This window comes from Hippocampus guttulatus, chromosome 17, assembly GCF_054856545.1.
Source record: "Hippocampus guttulatus isolate MCC_2025c chromosome 17, RoL_Hgut_1.0, whole genome shotgun sequence".
NCBI classification, from domain to species: domain Eukaryota; kingdom Metazoa; phylum Chordata; class Actinopteri; order Syngnathiformes; family Syngnathidae; genus Hippocampus; species Hippocampus guttulatus.
In genome coordinates this window covers 3,558,802-3,585,300 of record NC_141277.1, presented here as the reverse complement: position 1 = coordinate 3,585,300, position 26,499 = coordinate 3,558,802, and the positions used below count along the sequence as shown (strand labels likewise).

Here is a 26,499-nt window from a genome sequence, read left to right as displayed (position 1 = left end):
TGAGGCACAGAAATTCCATTGGTTCCGCCTCAGTCTGTCTCACCAATTCTAGCGCGAACAGGATGAGTGTATTTTTTTCCCCACAGAATTATTGACTGGAATGAATAGATGAGCGCTATATGAGCGTCGGTTAGTGAGAAGGCTACAACGGTGCCGTAGGAACTCCAACACAAACAGAACTCCCATCTATCTATGTAATATAATTTCGTTGCTTTAAGGATTCCCAAGCCTGATATCTAACTCAATTTCCGTCTCTTTATTGACACCCGAGCCAGTGTTGTTTGTCGTCTGGACTGCAGTGTAAATAGTGCAACAATGCGTGTATGTGTGTCTACGAACAAGTGTGGTCCACACCGAGCCAGACCAGTGGGAGTCTGACTGCTATTAGCGAGTAATCATGTAACTCGGCACCTCGCCGCCGCGGGCGCAAACAATAAGGTCAAACTGTTGTGCAAAATGACACCGCTCTGTGTTGGGTTTCATTTTATTACACCCCCCTCCCCCATCCCCGATGCGTTTACCTGTTTATGAACACGGGTCAGACACATCGAGTGAAGTTATTTCCTCTTTATTTCCCCCGTGGATGAGCCACGCGTCGCCGCTTTTATTTGGCCGACGGTTACCGTCGAGCGCGCCCGCCCGGGTCAGAAGGCGGCGCGGGCGCATTAGTTAAGAGGTCAGTCGTCGGACCCCAGAGTTGATCCGTGTCCCGCGGGAAGCTGTAAGCAATTTAACCTCCGAGTCAGGTGGAATTGCATCTGCCGCGACTGTAGTAGCTCATGAAGAGTGATCACTGAGAAGCCGCCGGCTGAAAATCTACCTGGGGTGGGCAGCCAGACAGGCAATACAATGCAAGGCAATTCTGTACAAATTTATAGTCTTGGTCTGTCAATACATGTGGGTGTTATTTTTATTATTTTTGATGTTAAAAAAAAAGCTACTAGCTTTATTATGAATGTCCCATTAATTAAAAATAGCTTTCATCGCTCAGTGTAAGTTACTTGAACTTTGGCTAGGCACATTTAGCCAATTACAGATGCAGGCAGCCGTGTCGTTTGCGCAAACAGGGAAATAGCTCCGTTGTTTACAAGACGGACTCAACTTTGGCTAAGGATATACTGCGGTCATACCGAACGATAACGTTTGCGTGGATAGGTTTGGATATGTACAGCTGCGCTGGCGCCAAATGGCTTTAAGAATGCGCTTACTACGTCACACACTTGCCACATACATGTGCCAATCCTGTGCAGGTAAAAAGTGGACAAATAATGCCGGACAAATTAATCATTGCGGTCTGTGCTTGCCGTCGCTGGTTAAGTACGTGCATGGACTGGTTTACAAGTGTTGCACCAAGTTTTGCAAGTTTTTCCTCAAAGTCACCGCCAGGATTTTTATGGTTTCTATTGAAACGCCGAGACGCGAGACCTTGGAAAAGGAAGATTTCCGACTTTTTTCCCAATGGGCCATCCCACTGCGCGCACCCTAATCACTTTCCCTCACATCCCTCTCATTGTCTAGAAGTTTCCAGAGCTGAAATTCAAATATGTGGAGGAGGATCAGCCTGAGGACTTCTTCATCCCGTACGTGTGGTCGCTGGTCTTCAATTCGGGAGTGGGTCTCCACTGGACGCCGCAAGGCATCGAGCTCTTCAGCATGGACTCCGGCTGAGGCTGGGTGTGTTTTGTCCCAGTACAGACTGACACTTTGTACTAGCGCGTGAGTGTGTTAGTGTGTGTCGCTTTTTATAGGACGCCGCTTTGGAAGTGCCTCAACCTTGTGCTACAGCGGTGTCGCGGCGCAACCTCATTATGTCGTAAACCAAAACAATCCTTCTGGCTTCACCGCTGGGAATCAACCCGGGGAGGGAAGGGGGGGGGGGGCGGCATGACCTGTTTCCACAGCGCATGTCATGCTAAAGCTTCCCATCGGTGGGCTGCGTTACGGAGACCAGCGACCGATAATAATCCTGGTTGTTGTTTCTCATTTAAAAAAAACAAACAAAAAAAGGTCAATTAAAACACATGCAAAGAGGACTTCATGCGTAGAATAACTTATTTACAGATGCACTGGATTTGCAACAATATATGCATTTCGTGAATATGCAGTAAAATACTCACTTTTATAATGAATTAGCTTTTTTTTGTGTGCGCGCTTGGCTGTTGTAGGAGCTTTAGGTCCACACTGAACAAAAAAAAATATATATAGAAATGCAAGGAAGATTTCAAAATCAGTTGGAAAAACAAAGTTTTACGATAAATGGAGGAGCAACTTTTTTTTCCGGGACTCCGCTGTTCCCCTCTCTGCACGAGGAATAAGTCCGACCGAGCCCTTTTACTGTTTGTTTGGGTTTTTTTTCACTTTTTTTTTTACTGTTCAGTGTGCCCCTAATCCTCCTTCGCACCGTTTGAAAGCATTTGGTCTGTTAAAATGAAGAATTTAACAACCCACCCAAAGTCAAGTTTTTCAGTTGCAGTATGGCAGGGCAAGTGTTTCAACCTCTTATCTTATTGTTTGTCTCTTTATATGCATGTTTAGCATTTGCATTTAATTATTTATTGTCTTTTTGTTTACTTTTTAATAAGTGGGCCCTTCGACATGTATGAACAACAAAATACTTATTACTCAATATACATACTTGATAAAAGCATATCAACATGTGAATTTTACTTTTCCAGATGGGGCTTGAATAAAGACATAAGTATCAAATCAGCAGAGCCTTAGTGTCACATGTTGAACAAAGTGAAACACAGTTTGGCTCAATGAAACTCGAATTCATCTATTCCTGGATCTAGCTATATATCCATCCATCCATTTTCCGAACCGCTTAATCCTCACTAGGGTCGCGGGGGGTGCTGGAGCCTATCCCAGCCGTCTTCGGGCAGTAGGCGGGGGACACCCTGAACCAGTTGCCAGCCAATCGCAGGGCACACAGAGACGAACAACCATGCACGCGCACACTCACACCGAGGGACAATTTAGAGTGTTCAATCAGCCTGCCATGCATGTTTTTGGAATGTGGGAGGAACCCGGAGCACCCGGAGAAAACCCACGCAGGCCCGGGGAGAACATGCAAACTCCACACAGGGAGGCCGGAGCTGGAATCGAACCCGGTACCTCTGCACTGTGAAGCCGACGTGCTAACCACTGGACGACCGGGCCGCCCTCTAGCTATATAACCATCCTAAAATCGATTGTAATATTTGTTTTTTAAAATCCTTTGACGCTCACTGAACTGGTGTCTCATAAACTTTTCCAACACTTTGCGTGATGTTCTTCTTGCCGACTGAGGCTGCAGCCAAGGAGGAGGAAAGAAAAGAAACCATCGGCGAGGGAGGTAAAAAGGCCACAATGGCCGCCACTTCCCTAGAGAATTGAATGCCATTGTATGGATTTTTCTTTTTTTTTTTTCAACATGGTCAAGGACAATCCTAATGCTTCTCTCTCCAGAGTGGCCCGCTCTCACCTGCTCGCAGCTTCATTACGCGGGAGGGGGATTTATGCTGGCAGATGGCTGAATGGAGGTGCTTCCAAAGTGACATGGCCGCCTTGCGCCGCCTCGCCGCCGGGGTCACCTTACCGACGGCTCCCGTTTCATGTGACGGCAGCAAGATGGATGAAGCCGCCCCTCGGTTTGGTTTGGTTTCCTCCCTCAAGGTGGATGTGAAAAGCCGTAGCTACATAGGACAAAATAGAGCAGGGAAAAGTCAGCTCAATGGGGATTCTTTGCCATTCTTGCGTGATGTCCGGCTTCAGTTGTTCAATGGTTCGGGGACTGCTTTGCAGTATTTTACGCTTCATGGTGTGCCACGCATGTTCAGTGGGAGACAGGTCTGGACTGCAGGCAGGCCAGTCTAGTACCTGCACTCTTTTACGACAAAGCCACGCTGTTGTAACACGTACAGAATGTGGTCGGGCATTTTCTTGCTGAAATAAGCATGGGCGTCCATGAAAACGATGTTTCTTGGATGGTAGCATAGGTTTGTCCAAAATCTGCAAGCACCTTTCAGTATAATGGTGCCTTCACAGATGTGTAAATTATCCAATTAAATTATTCAGCTGTTTTTTTTTTTTTTTAGACACGTCACAAGGAAGCAGTGACAACTCAGACGAAGGCTGAAGTGACAGGCGAAACTCTCAGCTCGGTAAGAGTTCTTTTTTTCTTCTAAAAAAGACCCACGTTTGCTAAAAAATAAACCGTAAACCTATTTCAACTAAAAAGAAGAACAAGATCAACGTCATAGCGTTTGCCATCACCATGTTTTTCTCCAATTTAAAAACCTCAGCGACAGCATCAGTGCCTCCAGCAGAAAAGTTTCCGAGTGAACCTAAAACCTGTAAGAGTCAAGTGAGAGCTCTCCTGCTATACGCCACCAACATACGCCTCTTCTCTCTCATAAGGCAATGTCGAGGAATGTTAATTACTGTATAAGGTTTTATAATTAAAGGTTTAAGTAAATGTGTGTAGTGTTGTAATCTTTGTTTCACATATATAAAGTATAAATACTCTTTACATATTTTAAACATGCTGGTACCCACATAGACGAATATTCGTGGGTGGGGGAGGCGCAAATGCTAAATTGCGGGTTTTCACCTTTCGCACGCAGGGGGGAGTGGGGGGGGGGGGGGTTCTGGTCACCATTAACTGTGCAAAACGTGGGATCACTGCGTGTGCGTGTGTATATTAGGGTAGAAATAGTGTGTTGTTGAAATAAACTTGACTTGCTTCGTGCATTGCCAGCATTCCAAGAGTAGACTAAAGAGGAAGGACAACATGGAGTCACTTCCACAGAGCTTTCCCCCTGGTGACTGATTACTTCCAGACATGTTGCCCCAACCCCGTTCCGCTTCCTCCTGCTCGGCAATTTTAAACGGCGCCACTGACGGAGCATGGGACAATAGGGATGGACAATTGACTCCAACACTCCCCCCACTCGCCCCCCCCCCCTCCCCCAACATCTTAGCACGCACACACAAACACACGTCATGACGATCATGCGCTCATGCGACCCCCACCCCCCCAGTTTGCCCTGGAGCCTTACCGGCACGTTGACAAAGTGACGCCTGCATTCAAATTCTCCCTGTCTGCCTACGAGGCAGTAACATACATGAATGCAAATTCGGCTCAATCGCTGTCTAGACTCTTGCCCCGCGACTAAGCACAAATAGCGACGTACTAATACCAATAATCTTACTTACAAACCAAAAACACTAAGATTTGTAATTTTATGGGGAAAAAGGCACCTTGTGAGAAGAATCAGTGCGGTACACACACATATATTCTCTCATAACTCCACTGTTAGTTTCTTGTACTATTAAGAAAAATTCGCGCAACTTTAACACCCCCCCCCCCACACACACACAAAATGTAATGATTTTCCTCAAGCATTTGACTCTTTCTGCATTGTCCGTATTACTTCTTCATACTTAGAAACAAGCACATGTAAACGTTCAATGTGATGTCATCATTACTTGTGAATGTGCTTTATGATTTCTTTCCGTATAAATACAACCTTCATTGTAACATTTTATATCAGGCTTGACAAATGAAACGAAATAAATCTGATTGGCTCATTTACACAGTCGAGCTGCGTAACAAACCACTGACTGCGTCATCTTGTACCCATGACCGGAAGTGAGTGCTCTCCATCGTTTTCGTAAGCGTCCAGCAGGGGCCAACCGCGAGCAAGCAGGGCAAAATCAAAGTAGTGGAACTCGCCTTTGCCCTCGACTTGTTCTCACAGGCACACAAAACTAATTCCCAACTTTTGTTGAAAAGATCAAAAAGACTGCTTAGAGAGCCAAGTACAAACATTAACAAATCCGCAAGACAATTTAAGAATCAAAACAGGAGCGAGGGTGTGGCGCCTTGCATTAATAAAAATCGGGGAGGATATAATCATTTGATGGGGGAAACTAATTAAAATGACAAAACCTCTGAAATAAATGTCCCATTTTAATGTTAAACAACAACAACGCTTCACCGCAATCCACTTTTATTTCATACACATCCACTTTATTAACTCGAAGACACTTTTTATCGCCTAAACCACGTCAACATTTTTTACGTTGGCGTGCCCGTGCCCGCATGTGCTTGCGCCCTCTGGTTGATAATGCGCGTTTGGTGTTTGCGCAACAACACAATCCCATTTCATGTCAAGCGACAGGCTGTCTAGACGCCCATGTGACCGGGCGCGTCAATGCGCACTGTGGAGAGGACACACACACACACACACACACACACACACACACACACACGCACAAACACTCCACGAACCAATCCGCGTCACACACACGCACACACTCCGCTCGCAGAGAGCACACACTCACACACGTCTGCTTGCTTCGGTGCCACGCACAGACTCGCAGTGTGCAAGCAGAGAAAGGCTGCTGCAGGATTCCACGCCGAAGGATATCACGGAGTTTAAAAAAACACGAGCTTTTTTGGGGGGGATTCTTAGTGGTCGTGGATTAAAAGCTCTTTCGGGCCATTTTTGCCGCTTCACGTCACGCTGCTTTGTTGTAGCGCGATCGAAGCCCGCTGGATGTTGTCAGCGGGGAGCCACTGAGCGAGCGAGCCGAGCACCGGCGGCGGCCCAGCGCAGCAGACTCCAGCGTGTGGCCGGGCTACGGGCTCCCGTCTCCGGCGTCGCGCTGCTGCAGCCCCGCCGCTCCGCTCCTCCGGCTCGCCGCCTTTCTGCCCCCTTCCTCATCCCCTCCTCCGCCGCCTCCTCCGGACTCGGACTCGTACCCGGCAATCTTCATGGTTTGCGGACACCATGCCCGTTGTTTAGCCGGGGAACCCTCATCTCGTCCCGCATGTTCAGGACCAAACGATCGGGGCTCGTCCGGCGACTGTGGCGCAGCCGCGCGCCCGTGGAGGGCGACGGGGAGGTGGACAGAGGGACGCATGGCCCCGGGGGTTGCTGCATGGGCAAAGCGGCCAAGGTGGCGGCCAAGTCCCACGGCGGGTCGGAGGCCGAATTGAAGGCGCTTACCCACTCTGTGCTCAAGAAGATTAAAGAGAAACAATTGGAGGTGCTTTTGCAGGCGGTGGAGTCAAAGGGGGGCGCCCGCAGCCCCTGCTTGCTGCTGCCGGGCAAAGTGGACGCCAAAGTGGGTCAAGTGTCTTACTCCCTCCCCATGCTGCTCTACAAGGTGTTCAGGTGGCCCGACCTCAGGCATTCCTCGGAGCTCAAGAGGCTGTCGTGCTGTGAATCCTACGGGAAAGTCAACCCGGAGCTCGTCTGCTGCAATCCGCACCACATGAGCCGCCTCTGTGAACTCGGTAAGGAGACTTCTTGTTCAAAAAATAAACCGAAAGAACGAACCACACATGCATTTGATCGGCAAACAAGTCCATGTTATGAATATTTAAATAATTATGGTTGTATTTTTGGGTTGCATTGTTGCCATTGCACTCATTTATGTGTTTAAAATGGAAAACTTAAATGTTTTTTCTTTTTTTAAAATTATATTGTCATTTAAGTTTACAAAAGTTTTGGTTGCACTAGTGTCATTGCACCAAAATTCTAGGTGTTGTGAATGTATATATATACAGTATTTACAATTTTAAAACGATATTTTTGTGTAATTTTTGTAGCCTTGTTTGTATTGGTGGCATTGCACTGCTTAGTTTCCGTTTTATTCACTTGATCAAGATACTTGCATGTTTTTTAAGAAATAAAAATATAAAATTGTAATTATTTTGGGGGAGGACTGCTCTGGTTGGTGCTGTCGTGTGCCTTGAAAATGCTTCATTTTAATCAATTCATCAAGGCACACGCATGTTTTCTCCTTGAGTCTATTAGAATGACTTTTCTAAAAGTGCGCAGGGAAGTTTTCAGGCATTTGTGTATGTGTGTGAGAAAGAGAGTGAGAGACACGGAGGCCCCTATCTGAGTTTGTCCTAGACGCTGATAGTGGCCCTCCTGGCGCCAGGCGGCCCCCTTGTTTATCTGGCAGTCAGTGAAAGGCAATAGCCAGCCCTCGGGGCCTCTCTCGCTTGCTCATGAAGTCGTCCAAGGGTGTGCCAAACCTATGGGAAATATATTATGTTAATTATGAGGTATGATAAGTGTTTTGGCTTTCATTTGTTTTTTTAGCATTGCATGGCGGGCTTGATAAAAATGATCTCATGGGCCCCCTCTGGCCCATGTGCCTTGGGTTTATCACCTGTGAGATATTTTCTAATGCGTTTTTCTCCTCTCTCCATGCAGAGTCTCCTCCTCCTCCCTATTCCCGCTATCCCATGGATTATCTTAAACCACCAGGTGAGCTCACGCACATTCATATTTAAATGAGATTGATTTTAATTAAACGGCAATAAAATTTATCGACTACGTCCGAATTAAAACACAAGTGGAGAACTTAAAAAAAAAATTATACATAAGATCCAGAATACTCTTCAAATAATGGGAACTTTTGTAATGTGCATGCCAGGCCACTAGTTGGCGATGGGGAAACAAATGCCTGGTGTTTTCTGAAAGTTTGGATCACATTTGGGAGTCTTTTGCACATTTTGGCAATGAGGCATGTAATTGACCGTGATGATGTTGCTGTCATTTTGAACAAATGTCGCACTCTGATTTACATTTTTACATCAACCAAATGAGGGAACCATTTGTTTTGCAGCACGCTACACTTTGAGACCCAATTTCTATTTTTTGGGTTAAATGAGTGAGCAAAATGTCGCACTTTTACATACTTGTTTTTATTCGCGCTTGTCTGCACTGAATGCGTTTCCTTGATTTTCGTTGATCAAGTTGGTTAAAAAAAAAAAACATGCACTTCGATACCTGTTTTCAAAAAGAAAAATCGCTCTGTTTGCAAGCATTCACACGCATACATAAGAGCTTCAAGCAAGTGAGCAAAACAAAAAATGTCTGTTTTCGCATGCATACACTTAATGCACATCTTTCATTTTTGGACTTTAGCCGCTAATGACAGTGATGTCACGATAAAGAAATGTCGCATATTTTCAAATTCAGAGCGGGAACACCAAAATGACACAATTTTGCCATTTTCATTGTAAGGTTTGGCAATTGATCCCGTTTTTGCTCCAAACGGTGTCACGTAAACCCCCCCTCCCCTTGACTGTAAAGACACTTCTGATTTGAACATCTTCATAAAAGTGCAGTCTCTGCCTCATCTGTGTGTGCGCATACATGTTGGTGCGCATAGGAAGCAGCTCCGTGTTTCGCTGTGATTTATGGCAACAGTGCAGAGGCACCGAGGCTGGCTGTGCACTTGGAGCGTGGCTGGCGGCCAGCTGGCTTTCGCGGCGGCCTACGAGCATGTTTGCTTGCCAGTCCGTCTTCATGGAGCCATGCGCACTTATTCACACTTCAGTCCTGGTCGCGGGACACGTCTCCGGCGTTGGATGCCTTTAATGTTAGCGCGTGGGCCGATTTTAGCATCTTTGCTTGTTTACCCCGCGGCGGCCGAGTCTTCACTTGTTTGTTTGTTTGTCGGCCCCCACGACGGTCTGAGCCAGACGACGATTGTCACCACGGTGCCAGAGAGGCGCAGCGGGTTATGTCATCGTCGCCCTGTGAAGCGTGTTACATTTCAAGCACGGCGCGTCGCCTCAAAGCCGAGCTTGGACGGCGTGATCGTGCACCAGACCTTCTTTTATTGCACATTGTTTGCAAAATTGTTTCCCGATCGATAGAACTACTTGGTGGCATCAAAAGCCTTTCCCCCTCAGATGCTGTGATTACCCGCGTGACTCCAGCCAAACCCCTCACTCCCCCTAAAAGAAAGATAACCAATCACAGATCCCATTTATTTATTTTATTCACAGTGGTGCATTGTATCTTCCACATATGACCTGTTCATTTAAATAGTCAATATGCCAGATTTTGAGCCATTGGCTACTTTCCATCTGCAGTCCCTTGGAAGGTTGCAACGTTCTACGTATACTTATGTACTGTTGACATGAGCATCACAGAAGTATCCTCAAGCATTTTTTTGGGCTGATTTTTAGCACTCTTTGCAATGGCACAAAGAAGGAAAGTAGATCAGATCTGTGCAAAGTCGAACAGTAACCGTCCGTTGACCGTGCGACTCGAGCAGGACTACAAAAGCGACACATCTAATCCAATAGCTCAGAAGTATTAAGATGAGAGAATGTAGTATATTTTGCATCAAGCGGGAAGAGAAAATCAAAGCGAGACTCTCAACAGTCCGCTATCTCAGGCACATTCAAGAAAGCGGTGATACTGATGGTAACCATGCCAATCGAAAATCGATACAACGGGCGCTCTTTCGAGGGCAACCGTGACTGTTCCCGCTTAAGAACTTTGACAATCATTTGCACTCAAACCTAAAAAAAATAAAATAAAAAATCACATGATGGCAGTGACGCGTTTCTTCTTTGGCGCGCACACAGCAAAGTTTCACCTTGTCGCCTTTCTCTGATACTGTTGTGTCCTTGAACGAGAACGCAAGGCTCAACCCGCCCGCTGTCATAGAAATAGTGCCGATACAGATACAAGACTGTATCCTTACACGGCGTGTGTATAGAATCGAAACAGTGGTCTCACGTCATTTCAACTATGCGTTCGCGTCGCTTCTGACTTGACAATAACCGTCCAACTGGTCCGCTGGCTACGCATGCAAAGACAAGGATGATTCTGAGAGCGACTGTGTGGCTCGAGCGCGCAAAGAGAAAATGGAAACAAGTCATTGTGGTGCGCGTCACATCCCAAAGCCACTTTTTGGGTCTTTCAACTTTGGGACTGCACACGCTCCATTAAACTGGGAAATGTGAAAGAAAAAAAAGAATGATGATTCGAATGGAAAAGCAACTGACTGCCATGCTAACAACCGCCACACATGGCTTGAGCGTGAATAGAAAATCTCAATGGTGTGCCGCATCATTCGAAACTGAAATCAAGCTACGAAGTATTCAAGAAAAATAATGCCGAGTCTGATGGTCGTCATGCTCCTCAAGCACAAGAGGAAATCAAAACAGGGAACATATGTCATTATTTCAAAGAAACATCTATATCTACTCACATTCCGCAAAACATTCCGCTAGCCAAAATAATTTAAAGAAAGTCAGTGATGATTCGAATGAGGACCACGATGGAACCATGCTGCTCGAGCACAAGGAAAAAAAAAATCCAAACAATGTGCCTTTTAAATCAAAATCAGTTGTTGTCCTTTCCCACTTGAGACCGCAAACGGTCCATTAGCTTCGAAGTCTAAAGCTAGAGAATGAATGGAATTTAGACGGAAAACCGCTCAGCAAACGCTCAGCTCGAGTGGGAAGAGAAAACTGGAACGATAAGCAAGTTCCCTGTCTTTCCCTGGTCCAGTATTAAAAATCACAGTGAGGCCCTGACGTATGAAAGCGCGTCAAACAAACAATCTTTTGTAACCAATCAACAGACGGCCTTACGTCTAGCTCCGCCCCTCTGATACCGTACCGCTGCAATTGAACTGACACTCGGGGTTATATAGTGCTCAGTGCTGGAGATGAGCCCACGTAGACCGGTTGGGGGTCCGGTATGCAGGGGTCGTCTCCCTTCCCCCCCCTCGCGGGCTGCTCATTTACGGGCGTGTGTCAGTGGCGGAAAAGAAAGCTAAGGGGGCCAGACAATGACCCCTGCCAGACGAGCAGCTGGCTCGGGGGTCCGCCAGCCGAAAAGGGAGAAAGTGGCTTTCAGTGAGTGGAAACAATAGGAAGTCATTGCAGCTGCAGCTGTGGCTTCATAGTACACCCCCCCCCCCACCCCCACCCACTCACTCCATTCCGCACCTGCCCCTGCTCTCCCTCCCCGTCTGCTTATCAACCATTATTTATTCAGCGTCTCACTAAAGACGAGAATCAGCGCTGTCAGTCATGCTAACAACCAGCATCCCGCAGGCTGAAGTAAATAGGAAGCCTCGTACGGAGACAGGAAGCGATTATGCAACCGAAAAAAGACCCTGGACTTGGTGTGGGAGCGTCACGGGAGAACCAGGAAATTAGCAGCTAGCCTAGCCTCTAAATCATCTGTCACGCTTTTTTCCGCCGTTTGTCATGACCCAGCGGGCGCAGCTGCTATGGCCATCACGACCGCGGAGAGAGACTCTGCGGAGATGTATTAATAGGACAATAGGATGTAGACGGTCCCCCACCCTCCACCCCCGCCACAAGCCTGCGGCAGCTGTCAGTCAGCCCATTGCACGATACCTTCCTGTGGTTTAGCATGAATGTTAACATTACACGAAAACAAGAAAATGGCTTGAATCCACTTTCAAATTTTTGGACTGAGATGTGTTCGCCCGGTGGGCCAGTGGTTAGCGCGTCGACCTCACAGTGCAGAGGTACCGGGTTCGATTCCAGCTCCGGCCTCCCCGTGTGGAGTTTGCATGTTCTCCCCGAGCCCGCGTGGGTTTTCTCCAGGTACTCCGGTTTCCTCCCACATTCCAAAAACATGCGTGGCAGGCTGATCGAACACTCAAAATTGTCCGTAGGTGTGAGTGTGAGCGTGGATGGTTGTTCAGCTCTGTGTGCCCTGCGATTGGCTGGCAACCGATTCGGGACTTAGTACTAGTACACATTGTAATTGTTGTTCTGGTGACTCCTGTACTCGAAATTCTATGTGTTGTACTTGTAGTTCTTGTGGACCGACGACCCAAAAAGCTCCATATTGTCCACCGTGATCGTGTTACTGTCTTCTACAATGTCCACAGAGTTGCAAATTAATGATATCTTGAACGTATGTAATCTAAAGAAGGCCGCCCCCTGTCGTAAAATCAGACACTAGTCGGCTTCCTGTGATTTATATATTTTTTATTTTTACTATTTTTTTTACGACGACTCAAATGAATGGTTCTCATGAACAGGAAGTGGATGTCATCCGCGTTGCCGGCGCCGGCATTAGTCCATATGAAAGCCGCCCTGATGTAAATCGCCACCTTGTTTCAGATCTGGTGGGATATAATCCACACAGTGTTTACCCCTTTTTCGCCTCCCACTCCCTTCCTCCATCCTGCGGTCAGCTGTGAACTGTTGCCCTGGCGACCAGGGCAAGGCCGCTGGCAGCCAATGAAAGTGCGGGCAAGGCCGACTTGGCCAAGAAGGGGCTGTTTGCCTGCGCCGCTCGTTAGCACGACCGCGGTGGGAGCGAGGCCTCGCCAGTAAAACCTCTGTCCCCCGAATACCTCATACTGTGATGCTTTTTGATTGCGGATTCGCCAATCGAGCCGCGAGAATACGGCTTCCTTTCAACTCAGGCCTACCGATTCTCCCGATGTCGTGGATTAATGGGAGATGATCATGGCTCCGGTTTTTTCGTCAACGTCTTCATCGGGCATGAATTTCAGCTTGGTGATTGACTGCTCGGCAGCGGCTTCTTCGCCGTCTCCCCCCTCACTAATTCCGAGTCTGTGTCTCTGCTCCAGATTCCCCGGACTCAGGACCATCATCCAGTGAGACCAGGGGAACAACCTACTCGGCCCCTGTGGGGCTTTCAGGTAAATATCTTCATTGCGTCCTCCATAATTGTTCCGCAATTGTAAGACAAGGAGAAGATGATGGAGGGTGGTGTTTGGAACGGTCTCTGTGTTCTTTTCATGTGCAAATCCAAAGTTCTCTTTTTTCCAGGCCCTAGTTTGGGGCTTCCTCGGCTTTCCTTTCCCATAATCCTCTTTGGCCGCCTTCCCAAACCGGCGCCGCGTCCGCGGGCAGAGTTGTTCTCTCTGGGCCTTCAGATGGTTCTCATTACAGGGCCCTTTTAAAGCCTGTTTTATGTCAGTTGGTGTTTGCTGCCCATATTCCAGCCGCACCACCCCCCCGCCCTCCCTCACACACACACACTTACTCCACAGAGCCACCACCGCCCTCAACCCGCCTTTGTTTGGTGGCGACAGAGACCCAGAATCGGTCTCATTCTGGACATTAAAGTCGTCCTAGCGCGTGTTAGCTTGACAGATTTTACTTTAAACCGTGAAATCCTAGAACCGAGGTACTAGGGAGGAGGGGTGAGGGCGCCCCCACCCCGCCCCCTCCACTACTTATTGCCGCCGCTTGTTCTTGAACGGGGTGTGCCCTCCTCCCCTGGTTTCCTTCCTGGCAGCAACCAGCTCTGTGAATGGGCCTCCTCAGCAAAGATGGCAGAAAAGCGGTGCCCTCATGGTTTTCCCTGGCAACCCGCTCTACCCCCCCCCCCCCCCCCCAGTTCCTCTCACCTCCCCTGCGCCCTCCCTCTGGGGCCCTGACAAAAGAAACATGGCTCTCCCAGAAGGCCTGCTGCTGACCTTCCAGTTCCCTCAATCACCCCTTTTTTTATGTTCCCCTCCAGACAGAGGAAGAAGGGAGGCGGGGCAGCAAGGGAAGTTTTTTTTTTTCTTTCAGAGGGTGTGTGGGGGTGCATATGAGTCGAATATTCATTAGTTGTGGTGCACGACCCACAAACTTGAGGAAAAGAGCGATGCGGGTGAGAAGGAGTTAAACAAGCTGCCGCCACGGTGACAAGCGCAAATGCAAAGTGGGCTGCCTGCCAGGCTAGTGGCTCTGTAGTGGCCTCTCGCCGCCTCGCGTCATCCGCTTGGAACACGGCACAGAACAGGGAGGGACAGTTGGGGAAGTGAAAGAGGGGTGGGGTGGGGGGGGGGAGCACTTGATTGAGCGGGTTTCAGTTGACCACAAAAACTGATGAGAGGGATCACCGAGTGTTTTGTGAATGGAGAGCGGCAGGGACTTCAGTACCGCCGCCAAGGAGGTTTTTGCTGCAGTTTGTTGCACAAAAACGATTTGCTTCGAGGACTTATTGTCATCCAGATGCATATAATAGTTTCAGGATGGTTTTGTTTACATTGCTAGAAATGTGTTAGCATTAGCATTCTCCACATGAATTCTCCAGAAAATCTTTTGTTTGTTGGTTTGTGTATATTGCTAGCCTCATTAGCATAGTGTTTTCCCAACATTAATCCTCTCCGAAACGTTTTTTTAGTTTGTAGAACTGCGCAAAAATCTACCTAATCATGTCGCGTGAGGGCTTGGAAACCACTTTTTTAGTACAGCTACATAGATAATATTATTGTTTCTAAATTATTTGTTTCCATCGCTAGCATGGTTAGCATAGCATTTTCAGACATTAACTCTACCTGGGAAAATTGTTAGTTTCCTGAATTTTGCTCCTAACAACAAATTATTACGATAGGTTGGGGGATAGTAGTAAATTCTTCGAAATAATCAGTTTTTTAAAAAAATTATAGCTGTGTTTAGCTTTGTTAGCAAAGCATTTTCCCAGTTGTTTGTTTAGTGAATTATGCACAACTTGCACAAAACGACTTTTGAGTATAGATGCATGCATTGTGATTGCTTGTTGACATCATAGCATTTTCCAAGACAAGAAAACGGTTGCTTCAGGGGAACCACCATAGAATTGATATGTTAGTACCAAGGTTGCTTTTGTTCACATTTGGTAGCTTTATCAGCATAGCATTTCACCTAATTTCTCAGTGCATAACACACCAGTCCCAATGACACAAGTGGGGCCGCCGGAAAATCAACGTCTGCGTCTAATCTGATCCAAGTTAGGATTGTCTGGCCTTCCTTGGCAGAGGTCCGTGCTAGATTTAGCATCCGTGCCGGCTTTTTCTCCACTCCCTACGTGGGTTCCTGTGCACAGAACCCGCGCCCACGTCTGCTTCTGTTTTTAACGAGAATTGATGAGAGGGCTGTTGAAATTCTGGCAATGGGCCCGAATGCCCGGCGTGACGCAGGCGTGGGCCGCCCCATATGCGTGTGTATGCGTTGAGGTGCGCTGTCTGAAATGTTCGTCTTTGGGGAAGAGAGTCTTCAACTGGACATTTTGGGTTTGTTTTTTGTGCTCCTGGATTCAGGCAATGTTTTTATTTGGACCCTGTTAACTTCTTATCGGTGTGCCAGTGGCATGCCTGCTGGTGCCACCCGGGACCGACCGGGATCCAGTCAGGCTGCGATGTCTCACACACACACACACACACACACACACACACACACACACACACACACACACACACACACACACACACACACACACACACACACACACACACACACATGCACAAGGATAAAATGACCATGGTGCAACACCTTGGCATGCTGCCCACTGTCACACAGGCGCTTCTCCCCAAAGCTTTTTTAAATGTAGCTACATGTTATTTATTTATTTTTTAATTTTTGTCACCTCATTCGGCAAGCTCCTCTCCGGGAAATATGATAATTGCTCTTTTTTTTTGTTTAGTTTACTGTGTTTTTTTAAACTTATTTTTACACTTCACATATTTTTGCCCAAATAATTATGTTCATAATAAACACGTGATGTCACATCATTTTTCTCATCCATTTTTTTTGTTTTTTTTTGTTATGTAGCTTAAGTTCCTCTTGGCGTTGCTTTTTGTCCCGATACTTTTGTCCATTGTCACTGTGCCCCTTGGCACATATAGAATGACGCCGGCACTTTTTAAAAATTCCATCCTGCTTTCCACATCCCCGTCACAACGTCAATTAGTCGCGGGCTCAATCCGCTGGAGGTGTGAGCTCCATCATCGTCTCCAGCGAGGAGAATTAAATTTAGTCCAAGCTCATTAAATCAAACCCGCTGTCATGACAACTGCCCTATTTTATTTTTTTCTTTATATAGTCATTAATGACTGGAAGTAAAGTGTCACCCTCATAACCCAGTCATTTTTTTTCTTTTTTCTTTTTTTTTTTAAAATCCGGAAACTTACTTCCAACTCGACTGCAGAACAGAGCGCCCTCAGTGTTCCTCCGTGTTCCAGCTACTGCGCTCTCGGCATTCCCGCCTTGTTTGGGTTAGCGGCGAGAGGAAAGGGCTGCGCAGGATATGACCTCATGTCTTTGAGCCGGCGGGGAAAAGGACTCGCATAAAATAAAAACACACGCACACGCACACACAAGAGAAGCCGAAAGAAAGAACAACGGAATCTTTTTGTCAGCGTGACTTGCCAGAGCTCAGTTCAGCGAGCGCCGGACGATCACGTTTCCGTTTTTTACTTTTTCTTTCGTTTTTTTAACCCTCCATTACTTGTTTTATAAGAATCAGTGGAAGTCAGGAAGTTCTTTGTGGTCGGTCATAAAACTTTAGTATTAGCATACAAGTGGTCGCAGTTACTCCAAGTAGACAAAAAGTGTCAAATGTGGTGTTCCAATGCTTTTGTCCAGCCTCCTACACTTCAGCTATATACAATTTGCTAACATTGATACATCATCTTGTGTTGACCATGGTACACCTTGCACTTTAGTTTCTGTGACGGATAACGGAATGCTGTAATATGGAAAAATAACCCTTGCGAAGCTTCAAGGCATTGACATTTTGCCGTGACCTTTTTATGTAATCTGATGAATCGTTGGAGCCCAACTTACTTTTACACTTGCATGACCTGTGTAGTTTTTGACCCTGGAGCAGATCATTTCTGTTTCCATAATTTACGATGGGCAAGTATTGACGTCTGAATGTGAGCGAATGGAAGTCAGTGCCCCCCCCCCTCTCGCATCCCCCCAGTCCCCATGCAATCCCAATGCCCCGTGTTCCCTTCAAGGAGGCAAGATGGCGTCTTTTGGGCGGAGGCCTTCCACACCTCCTCTGTAATTTTCAGCGGCGTGCGCGAGCGAGCGGAGGTGCCGGCCGGGGGCCCTCGCTCCCGAGTCGGGCCGTGGCCGGCGTCTCTCATTACTTCCCCACTTCCTCTCTTTGCGAGGCCGCCAAAGCCGCCTCTTGGCAAGGGGCGACTCCATTTTGGTTTTTGGCCGTCCTCTGTTTTCTCCACCCTGTGTCATTACACCGCGCAAATCGAAAAAACAGTGAGGTTAGGAGGAGGAGGAAGGGGAACGGAATGTGGGCCCGGAGCCGCTTGGGTTGACTCAGTCTTCTCCCGTTTTGGGGTGTTTATGGTTACCTTTAAGGAGAGGAGCGGGGAGCATTTTTGGAGGTGAGCCCAGAACAAGTTGGACATTGTTACCTTGGAAGCGCATTCTGACACGACAGAGGCATGAAAGCGGAAATATGTTCATGTATATGTTTGATTCCTGTGAGGCGCTCCCTCTCAGCCCAGCATCCCGTTCATTTGTGTATATAGCCCACTGTACCGGCCCTTTTTTTTTTTTTTTTTTCAATAGTCACGAGAAACCGGATTGTAATGACAACAGTGTATTGCATAATCATGCATGCACAAAAGGTGTAGCGGTGTTTATTAAAAACACAACAAAAGGCCAGACTCGCTCTGCTGGTTGTCCTTTTTCCCACGCCACCCGAACGCCACAGGGGGGTAAAAAAACGATGGAGATGCATGTCAAAATTATTTTATTCCGACTTTATTAAAGAAACATTTCAGCATTTTGAAGAAAGTGACTTTTGAGGTCTTGATCTCCTAACAAAAATACTTTTTTTGAAGGGGTGTCTTTTTTTTCACTTTAGTGAATAAAATATGACTTCATTCTTATTTGTTTCTTGTCATATTACATTTTGTGCACACCATAACGTTTTGTAAACAAACATGACTAACTTTTGGATTTTTTTTCTTGTAATATCAAGACTTTTGTGACCAAAGTATGGCTTTTTAACTTTTGTTGTCATATTCCTTTTTGTAATATAACTTAAAATATAACTTTTAATGAAAAAAAAATACAATCTCTTAACTTGAAGTACTACTTCGTTGTGACTTTTCTCTTCAGATTATTTTGTTTGTAAAATATGACTTATGCCCTTTTCTTATATTGTCATGACTTTTTCACTTTTTTTTCTGATGTCAAATGTTTTCCTGTGTCTTTTTTCACCATTCATTTTTCCTACCCACTGGATTCATGTTTGCATCTATCTCACAAATTGTACATTATAATGCATAGCATAAAGCATCACAGACGCACACGCACACACACACACACACACACGCAGTCTAAAGCGTCTCTGCGGGTTGTCTGCATTTTTCCCCCACCACGGCGCCTGAGCTCTATAGCGAAAGAAGTGGGCGTGTCCTCTTGTCCACTTGTGTGAGTCAGCGTGGTATATAATCTTCTCGGGAGTCCGTGATGACATCATCAGGACTTGCCTGGCACCCCACGCTCTGCGATGTGGTGTTTATTTGTGCTGTCAGCCTAGGAAATCTGGGCATCGGGGATGATGATGATGATGATGATGATGATTTTGTGTGTGTGTGTGTGTGTGGTCAGCGTGAGATGAAGTGTTGCAATAATAATAAGTCAGTCAGCATGAGGAGGAAGGAGGCGTTCCATGGGAACAGAATGTTCTTCTGAGGATGATGATAATGTTTCTTCTTCATGTCTTGTGGCGGTCCAGACGTGGAGATCATGTGATTATGGCAGCCAAACATTCCACTCCTTATCTCCCACCCCGGATGCTTCTGGGAAGAAATAGCATGTCTGCGAGTCGTTGTCCAAGATGTGCAGATAACAAAAGTGGGCCACTCCCATGCCAGGCTTTTCCTGCCATCAGGGTTCTCTCTGCTTCTTTTCTCTGTTGAGTTAGCTCAAATGCACTTTTTTGGTTTACTAATGGTTACTAAGACTCAACATCCCCCTGTTATGGGAACCAGTGGTTGGAAATTGTCTACTTAGATGGACTGAATGTTCTGAACCACTGTTTCCGTGCTCACACAATAGTTTTTTTTTTTTAAATGAGCATAACATTTGCTTTTTATTTTATGTTTTCCATGGCATGAACAAAATATTTCTTGCAATATTATGACTTGTCTCACTTTGTCTTTTTCGTATTTGTTCATAGTAAGTACTATTAAAAATGATACGGTTGCAGGTTGCGGCAGCTTTTCAAACATAAGGGGGGTGAGAACATAACTTTGGGGTACTCCACTGCAGAGAAAAACCATTGACTGTACCACTTTTTTGACAAAAGCCTGAAAATGTATCATCAAACACAATTATTAGTTGCGTATCGATTTGTTTCACATGCCACCGCCGTTCCCGTGGGGACCAGCGGTTTACATTTGTGCGTGTGCGTACGTGTGTGAGAGCGACGAGTGAGACGTCTGCCTTGGAACAAAACAAAAGGAATGCCTCCGCAGCGTGACCCTTGAACTTTTGGAATAGTCCCCATCACCACCTCACCCCCCGCCCCACCGCCTACACCCTGTTAGCTCAGGAGAGGGTGTTGACTTAGAAAATAAGGCGCCGCCGCCAAGAGTCCATTTCCTTCACGTCTTCCCCATTCCTGCTTTCAGCTGCTATTTGTGTTCGTGCGCGCGTGCGTGCGTGTGTATGTGTGTGTCTGCGCGGAGACAGACTTAGGTAATGATTAACCTTTTTAGACAGCGAGGACACAGTCAGCCGACAACCAACATCCACCTCCTACCCGCTTTTGTCCAGTTGTCTCGGCTAGCTTAGCATCAATGCTAGTAAAGCTCCCCGGTCCACAACCTTGTCTCCCAAACAACAGATTGTTAATGAACACGTGTGTTTGTATCGTAGACCATACGGTTGTTGTCCGCTTTAAATTACGACACGATACCAATGTGCGCTTAAACGGCTCACCTATGCCCTCCCGCCGGCTGCCATTTTGTTTAAAGTGCACAAAATGCTCAGTTGTCGTCTGTATCATAACGATGCGTGACGCTCACGCAATCTGCTGCTTTAGCAGCGCGCTAACACCGTTTGCAGCCTTTGCGTCCCCGTCCAAGTTTTTTTTTTTTTATGTTAGCAGATGGCGCTGGTTTGAAGAAAATTCATATGTATAAATACATCTCGTCTCTATTATTACAATGTTTAGTGTCCTTGAGAGTTTTGATGATTATCATAAATTGTGGGTGAAAAAAACGACACTACACCGGGGCTGTGGGGAGGCTTTAGCCCCATCAGAAATCCGAATAGCCCCAGTTAAGCCTCTCCAACATTTGATTTGATGTGCGATTTCAACCATGTGGCATCCTAACATTACAACTTTTTCCTGAACAAAATGAAACTTGGTGTGAAGTTACATAACTCCACCCCATTGTTGCAGTATTTGCTTTTTTTTTCTGGGAACCCCCCCCCCAACTCTGACTTTGTCCTTTTTGTGACTTTGTTCATGCTACTTTGACACTTGCGATATAACTGCTTTTCCTGGACAAAATACAACTATTGTACTCTTACTTAGTATTACTTTATGGCCCATTTGGCATTGTTACTTTGTTTTTTTTTTGGTTGTTTTTTTTAAACAAAATGTGACCTTTTTGACTTGACCTCTTTTGAGTTGTTACATAACTTTTTGTGTGTGTGATTACAAGGCTATTCTTGTAACTTTGGAACTGTTTTGTCATGACTACTTTTTGTGAAATTTTTTATCTGTTCTTGTAACTGACATTTTTTGGGGGACTTTGATAAATGACCTTTCTTGTCATTTATTGAGGATTTCCCCTGCATTACTCATGTTTGGGAACAAAATCTGACATTATTCTTGAACGTCAAATTTTTCTTGTTATATTACAACTTTCATCGTCATGTCGTGAGTTGCACTGTATTTCCATCACGTTCTTGTAAACCGTGCCTGTGGTGGGCAGGTCTGCCTAGCAACAAGTGACCAGTAAAAAACAAATACTGCCGGTTGACCGTGATGTGTCAACGTTCTATTACAAATGACGTCAACGACATTTGTTTTAGGGCCTCAGATGCGAGGTAAAGTAACCATCGCGTTCCTGTCAACTCCGCCACATTTCCCGCATCTTCCAGGGTCAATTATTTTGCCCACCACTCCCCTTATGTCCGAGGCTCCGGGCCAGAATGACGCAACCGGCCGATGGGCGCAAAAAAAGACAGATGGCCTCGAGACTGCCGTCTAGCCAGATTATCCTCAGCGAGAAGAAGCCCCGAGAGCAGGTGGAGCGTCCGACAGAATGACAGACAGACGGACGGACTAATGCCTTTGCAGGCAGACATCCAGACAGATGTACGTACGGAAGAAGTGTCTCGCCTGGCCCGCCAAGAACGGAGGCGCAGGCAGACAGCACCTTTGGTGGGCGCCGTAAATAGCGTCAGACTGTAAGGCGAGGAGAGGAGGCTGTCCAAAATCCGGCACCTAGATGTGCACTCCCCCCCCCCCCCCCCCCCTCCCCGTGTGTGTGTGTGTGTGTGTTGAGTATGAAGTCGTAGCCCTTGTGCTGTCCGGACAAGCTGTGAACAAGCTCCTGACATGGCCAACAAGCGCCTGTATCACTTTCACCCAGCTAATAAATGCCTCTGAGGCTCCGGGTACCTGTGCCCGAACCCCCCCCCCCCACCCCCCCTTTCTCTTGCCTAAAAATGTTGTTTGCGCTCCTTGTGAGCAGCATATCTTTTCTTGAACGGTCTTCTTCTGACTTTTTCTTGCCATCTTTCTTCGATTTGGACTCCAACATCTTTCATGTTCTTACTATTCTTTCTTGACAATGACTTTACAACTTTTTTTTTCCTCAAATGACTGCTTTTGTACTTTCGCTATAAAGTTTCGAAATACTGCATGTTTTTCTGAACAAAATGCGACCTGCTAAAATGTGCTTTTGCTTACATTGTACCCGCATCCCACTACTGTGGCCCAAAATGTCTGTGCGGTCTCCCGGTTTTGTTCATTTTATCTTATTTTGCCAGTTGACGTGTTTATCCGCCCCCATGTTCTTATCTTCGATCTTTCTGGCATTTAATGCGTCTTCCTGCTTGGGGCTATGGCAAGAGGGTGAGGGAGGGGGGGGGGGCCAGCGGGCCCGGCCGGTGTCGTCATGAAGAGCGGGGTGTTTTCTGACATGCTCAGACAGGCAGCCCGGCTCTAATGACCTCTGACGCCAGGCCCCGTCTCTCTCAGCAATAACAAACAGATACTCTCCAGGTCTGTGCCCCCCCCCCCCCAGCTCCCACCCCCATCCACTCATTGCAGGTGACTGCCACCACCAGGCTGTCAGCGGGGTCAGAGACGTTTTCCGTCTCTTATCTGGAAGATAAATGCCTTTTCCCCCCTCTTGCGTTTAGTCTAAGGTAGATAGTCAGGTACTTTGGTGGCCCACCCTCCCCTGCGCCCCCACCAGGGTGGATTTACGATAAACTACCCCTGAGGCCCGGCTCTGACCGACTTCAAAGAACACAGCTCTGCTTGTTTTATGGAAGGCTTTAAGTCACCACCTACCACCCTGCCCCCACCACCTCTTGCCTAAAAGTCCCCCCCCCCCTCCTCCCATCTCTCTGATTCCGTCCGCCAGTGTTGTCTAATGAAGGCTAATGACAGGCCGCGGCGAGGCTCACTCGGACCGCCACATATCCTGCCGCATTAGCGTCGCAGTTTGTCTGCGGCGAGACCTTCCAAATGACTGCTTACATGAGGGGGCTAGTGCGAGATGAAACGGAAGAAGGGGGGGGGGAGTCCGGTGGGCCTCAGAGATGGGGCGAGGGGCTCCTTTTGCTCTCGGAAGTAAACACACGTCCAATAGAGGACACCGCAATTAGTCAAGGACGCAAAAGTTGCAGTCCAACTATGTGCTCCCCCACTCAGACACCCCCCCCCCTCCCCCCCTGCCTTCCCCTCACCCTGAGCTTCCTCGTGTTTCACTGGCTCCCACCTTTTGAGGGGTGGGGGGTGGCGGCTTGTGAGTCGCTGGAAGCCACTGCTGCGGAATAGAGATTTGAGGAGGGAGGGGGCTGGAAATTGGATTGCCGCCAACGCTGTGCTTCTTTTTTACGCTCAGAGAAACTTTAGACCGACGAGGCCTCGTCGCTCGTCTCCACCATTCCTCGCTCGGACCACACGTGTGTGTGTGTGTGCTCTCCCAACCGAGGAGGCTGGAGGAGGGTTTATGTTTATGGAAGCGTCGGTCGCTCAACTCAACGCCCCCCCCCCCCCCCCCCCCCACACCCCACACTTCTCTTCCGTGCCCCTCTTTTGCCGAACGATTTCCTGCGGCACGCGGCGGGATGATTGCGGTGACGTCAGCACATTGTTGGCCCGCACCGCTAACGAAAACACGGCGAGCCAGACAGAAGATAAGCGCTTTTAATGCCTCGGCAAATAATGTCGTGCGTGTGGACACTTGCCCACCAAGCGTCTCCCGGTTGCCGCTTCGGCCTCCAGGAATTCCAACGCGGCTGCTTGCCGCGTGGCAGAAAGTAGGGCGGAGAGCGCCGTTATGCGGTATAATCAAGGAATTTGGTGGACTTTGTTTTCTTTTAAAGACATGCGGTCATCCTCTGGTTTTCCTTGCCTCAAGGCAGCATACAACTTAGATACTTTTTTTAAGCCAGTTTTAAGCAAATAAAGAAGAGTTGAGCTGAGTTTCTGTTCTAACAAGAACATACTTTTGTCTGCAATGCTTGAAAACGGAGGCAAACAGAAGCTCATCTTCGTGGAGAACATTGTTTGGCGATTTTCAACATCTCATAGCGACGTGGTTTGCTTTTGTAATTCGGTCTCAAATGCTTCTGGATGGCGGTTGCATCGTGCTAATTTCATCGTGAGCAAACGCCTGGGGCGATGCGTTCAAGGGGTGTCTGAAATCGGAGTGCTTTTGCTACAGAGGTCAGGTATTGTTGTGGTCGCGAGAGATCAGCTAACGATATCGCTGGAGAACAGCTAACGATATGGGGATGCACCAACTCAAATTTCTGTGGGGTTGCCTTTCTGGTCTGAGGTTTTAATGCTTTGCTCAAGGGCACTCGCTCAAGCAAGCGATCCCGATCTCTTTCGGGTTGGCTCTCCGGTCTGAAGAAACAAGTCATTACAAATCACGCTTCTGCTTCTTCGAGTGATCATCGTATCGTGCTGTTGCTATCGCGAAGAAGAGTAGGGGGGAAATCAACAGCGGGGTTAGAGCAAGTGCTGCTGGCAACTCGATAAATGAGAGTCGTCGTACATTGTTCGAGTAAACGCTGACCTCTGGTTCAATTTCAGCGACTGGCAGTGAGGCTTGGTAGTTGCCGCGCAACCCGTTCTGTAAATGCACACTGCACCGCACTGGCAAAGCCGCCGGAGAATTGTGGTTTTAGTTGCTGCAGGAGTTGTGCAGCCACCCCCGCAGTCATCTGGCGTTCAGTAAATTGCCCAAGACTCCTTTCTCCACCAGCGATCCGTTGTTTCATCCGTCCAAAAACAAAGACCAACCAAAGTAGACTTTACAGAGTGAGCTTCAATGATTCACGTTTTGTGCGAGTTATTGTCATTTTGGTGAAAGTTTCAAGCGCTTCGTTCCTTCTGTTCCCTTTCCAGATTCCCTGGCCATGCCGGAGTCAGGGGAGCGGTCCCATTGGTGTGTTGTGGCCTACTGGGAAGAGAAAACCCGCGTGGGGCGCCTCTACTCGGTCCAGGAGTCCTCTCTGGACATCTTCTACGATCTACCTCAGGGCAACGGCTTCTGCCTGGGCCAGCTCTGCTCGGACAACAAGTCGCAGCTGGTGCAGATGGTGCGCGCCAAGATCGGCTACGGCATCCAGCTGACCCGCGAGCCCGATGGCGTGTGGGTGTACAACCGAAGCTGCTACCCCATTTTCATCAAGTCGGCCACACTGGACAACCCGGACTCGCGCACGTTGCTGGTGCACAAGGTGTTCCCCGGGTTCTCCATCAAGGCGTTCGACTACGACAAGGCCAGCAGTCTACGGAGGCCCAACGACCACGAGTTCACGCAGCAACCGCGCACGGGCTTCACGGTGCAGATCAGCTTCGTGAAAGGTTGGGGACAGTGCTACACGCGACAGTTCATCAGCAGCTGCCCCTGCTGGCTGGAGGTCATCTTCAACACCCGATAGCGGTGGCCTCCCCCTGCTCCTTTCCTCCTCAGACACTACCCGCCCCCCGCCCAACCCTCATCGTCCTTTTTTGTTCCAGAGGTTCAAAACAAAGTTATAGTAGAAGAAACACATGACCTTCTTCACAAAAAGTGACTCAAAGACTTAACGAAAAATAAAGAGGCGAGAAATGTATTTTATGTTTCATATATATATATATATATGTATATATATATATATATATATATATATTTATATATATATATATATATATATATATATATTTATATATATATATGATTGTAAATATGAAGACGTTTTATATGCATCATTATTTATGTATTGTGCAATGTGTTGATGAGAAAAAAGAAAATAAGATGCACTTTGCTTAATATAAATGCAAAACAAAGAAATGCCAAAATTAAAAAATATATATATACAAATGTCTCCTGCTTCATGTTGGTTTGTGTATGTGTGAATGATCAATCGAAATTTATATCGTGATTTCGATAAAGAAAAGCGATGAACGTGCAGAACCACTCGGCGAGTTTACAAGTTCCCAACATTGTGAAAGGATCCTGAATGCACCACGTTGCATGCATAGCAAACGTGTATTGTTTGAGATTCTGCCAGCAGTGAGAGTGGGTTTAAAGTGATTGATAACACCCGAGTTGGAGTTGCAGTAGAATTGATTGCACAACTAAACCCGCTGCAAAAGTAATTTCACACATTGCAGGTTTAAATACAAAACATGCTTCGTTAAACACAAAAGTCAACGGAGGATCCCATTCAAATGCTAACGACTGTTAGCA

The 26,499-nt window shown here is 47.1% G+C and overlaps 2 protein-coding genes across 3 annotated transcripts in view; both read left to right on the top strand.

The window, feature by feature from the left end:
• dym (dymeclin) overlaps positions 1 to 2,709 on the top strand; it is a 34,523-nt gene extending 31,814 nt beyond the window's left edge. The window contains exon 17 of the mRNA XM_086134266.1: positions 1,519 to 2,709. Within this exon, the coding sequence (XP_085990392.1) occupies positions 1,519 to 1,668 (150 nt within the window). The 3' untranslated portion in view covers positions 1,669 to 2,709. The remainder of the gene's footprint in view (positions 1 to 1,518) is intronic.
• Positions 2,710 to 2,828: 119 nt separating this feature from the next.
• Positions 2,829 to 26,130, top strand: smad7 (SMAD family member 7). 2 transcript variants are annotated; one of them, XM_086134268.1, is made up of 5 exons: positions 2,829 to 4,142; positions 7,156 to 7,285; positions 8,217 to 8,270; positions 13,396 to 13,467; positions 25,170 to 26,130. In XM_086134268.1, exons 2-5 carry the CDS (start codon positions 7,264 to 7,266, stop codon positions 25,706 to 25,708), a joined length of 687 nt encoding a protein of 228 aa, XP_085990394.1. In that variant the 5' UTR covers positions 2,829 to 4,142; positions 7,156 to 7,263; the 3' UTR covers positions 25,709 to 26,130. The 2 variants fall into 2 exon arrangements, with proteins under 2 accessions (XP_085990394.1, XP_085990393.1); XM_086134267.1 differs by lacking the exon at positions 2,829 to 4,142 and having other exon boundaries at positions 5,007 to 7,285.
• The last annotated feature ends 369 nt before the right edge of the window (positions 26,131 to 26,499 follow it).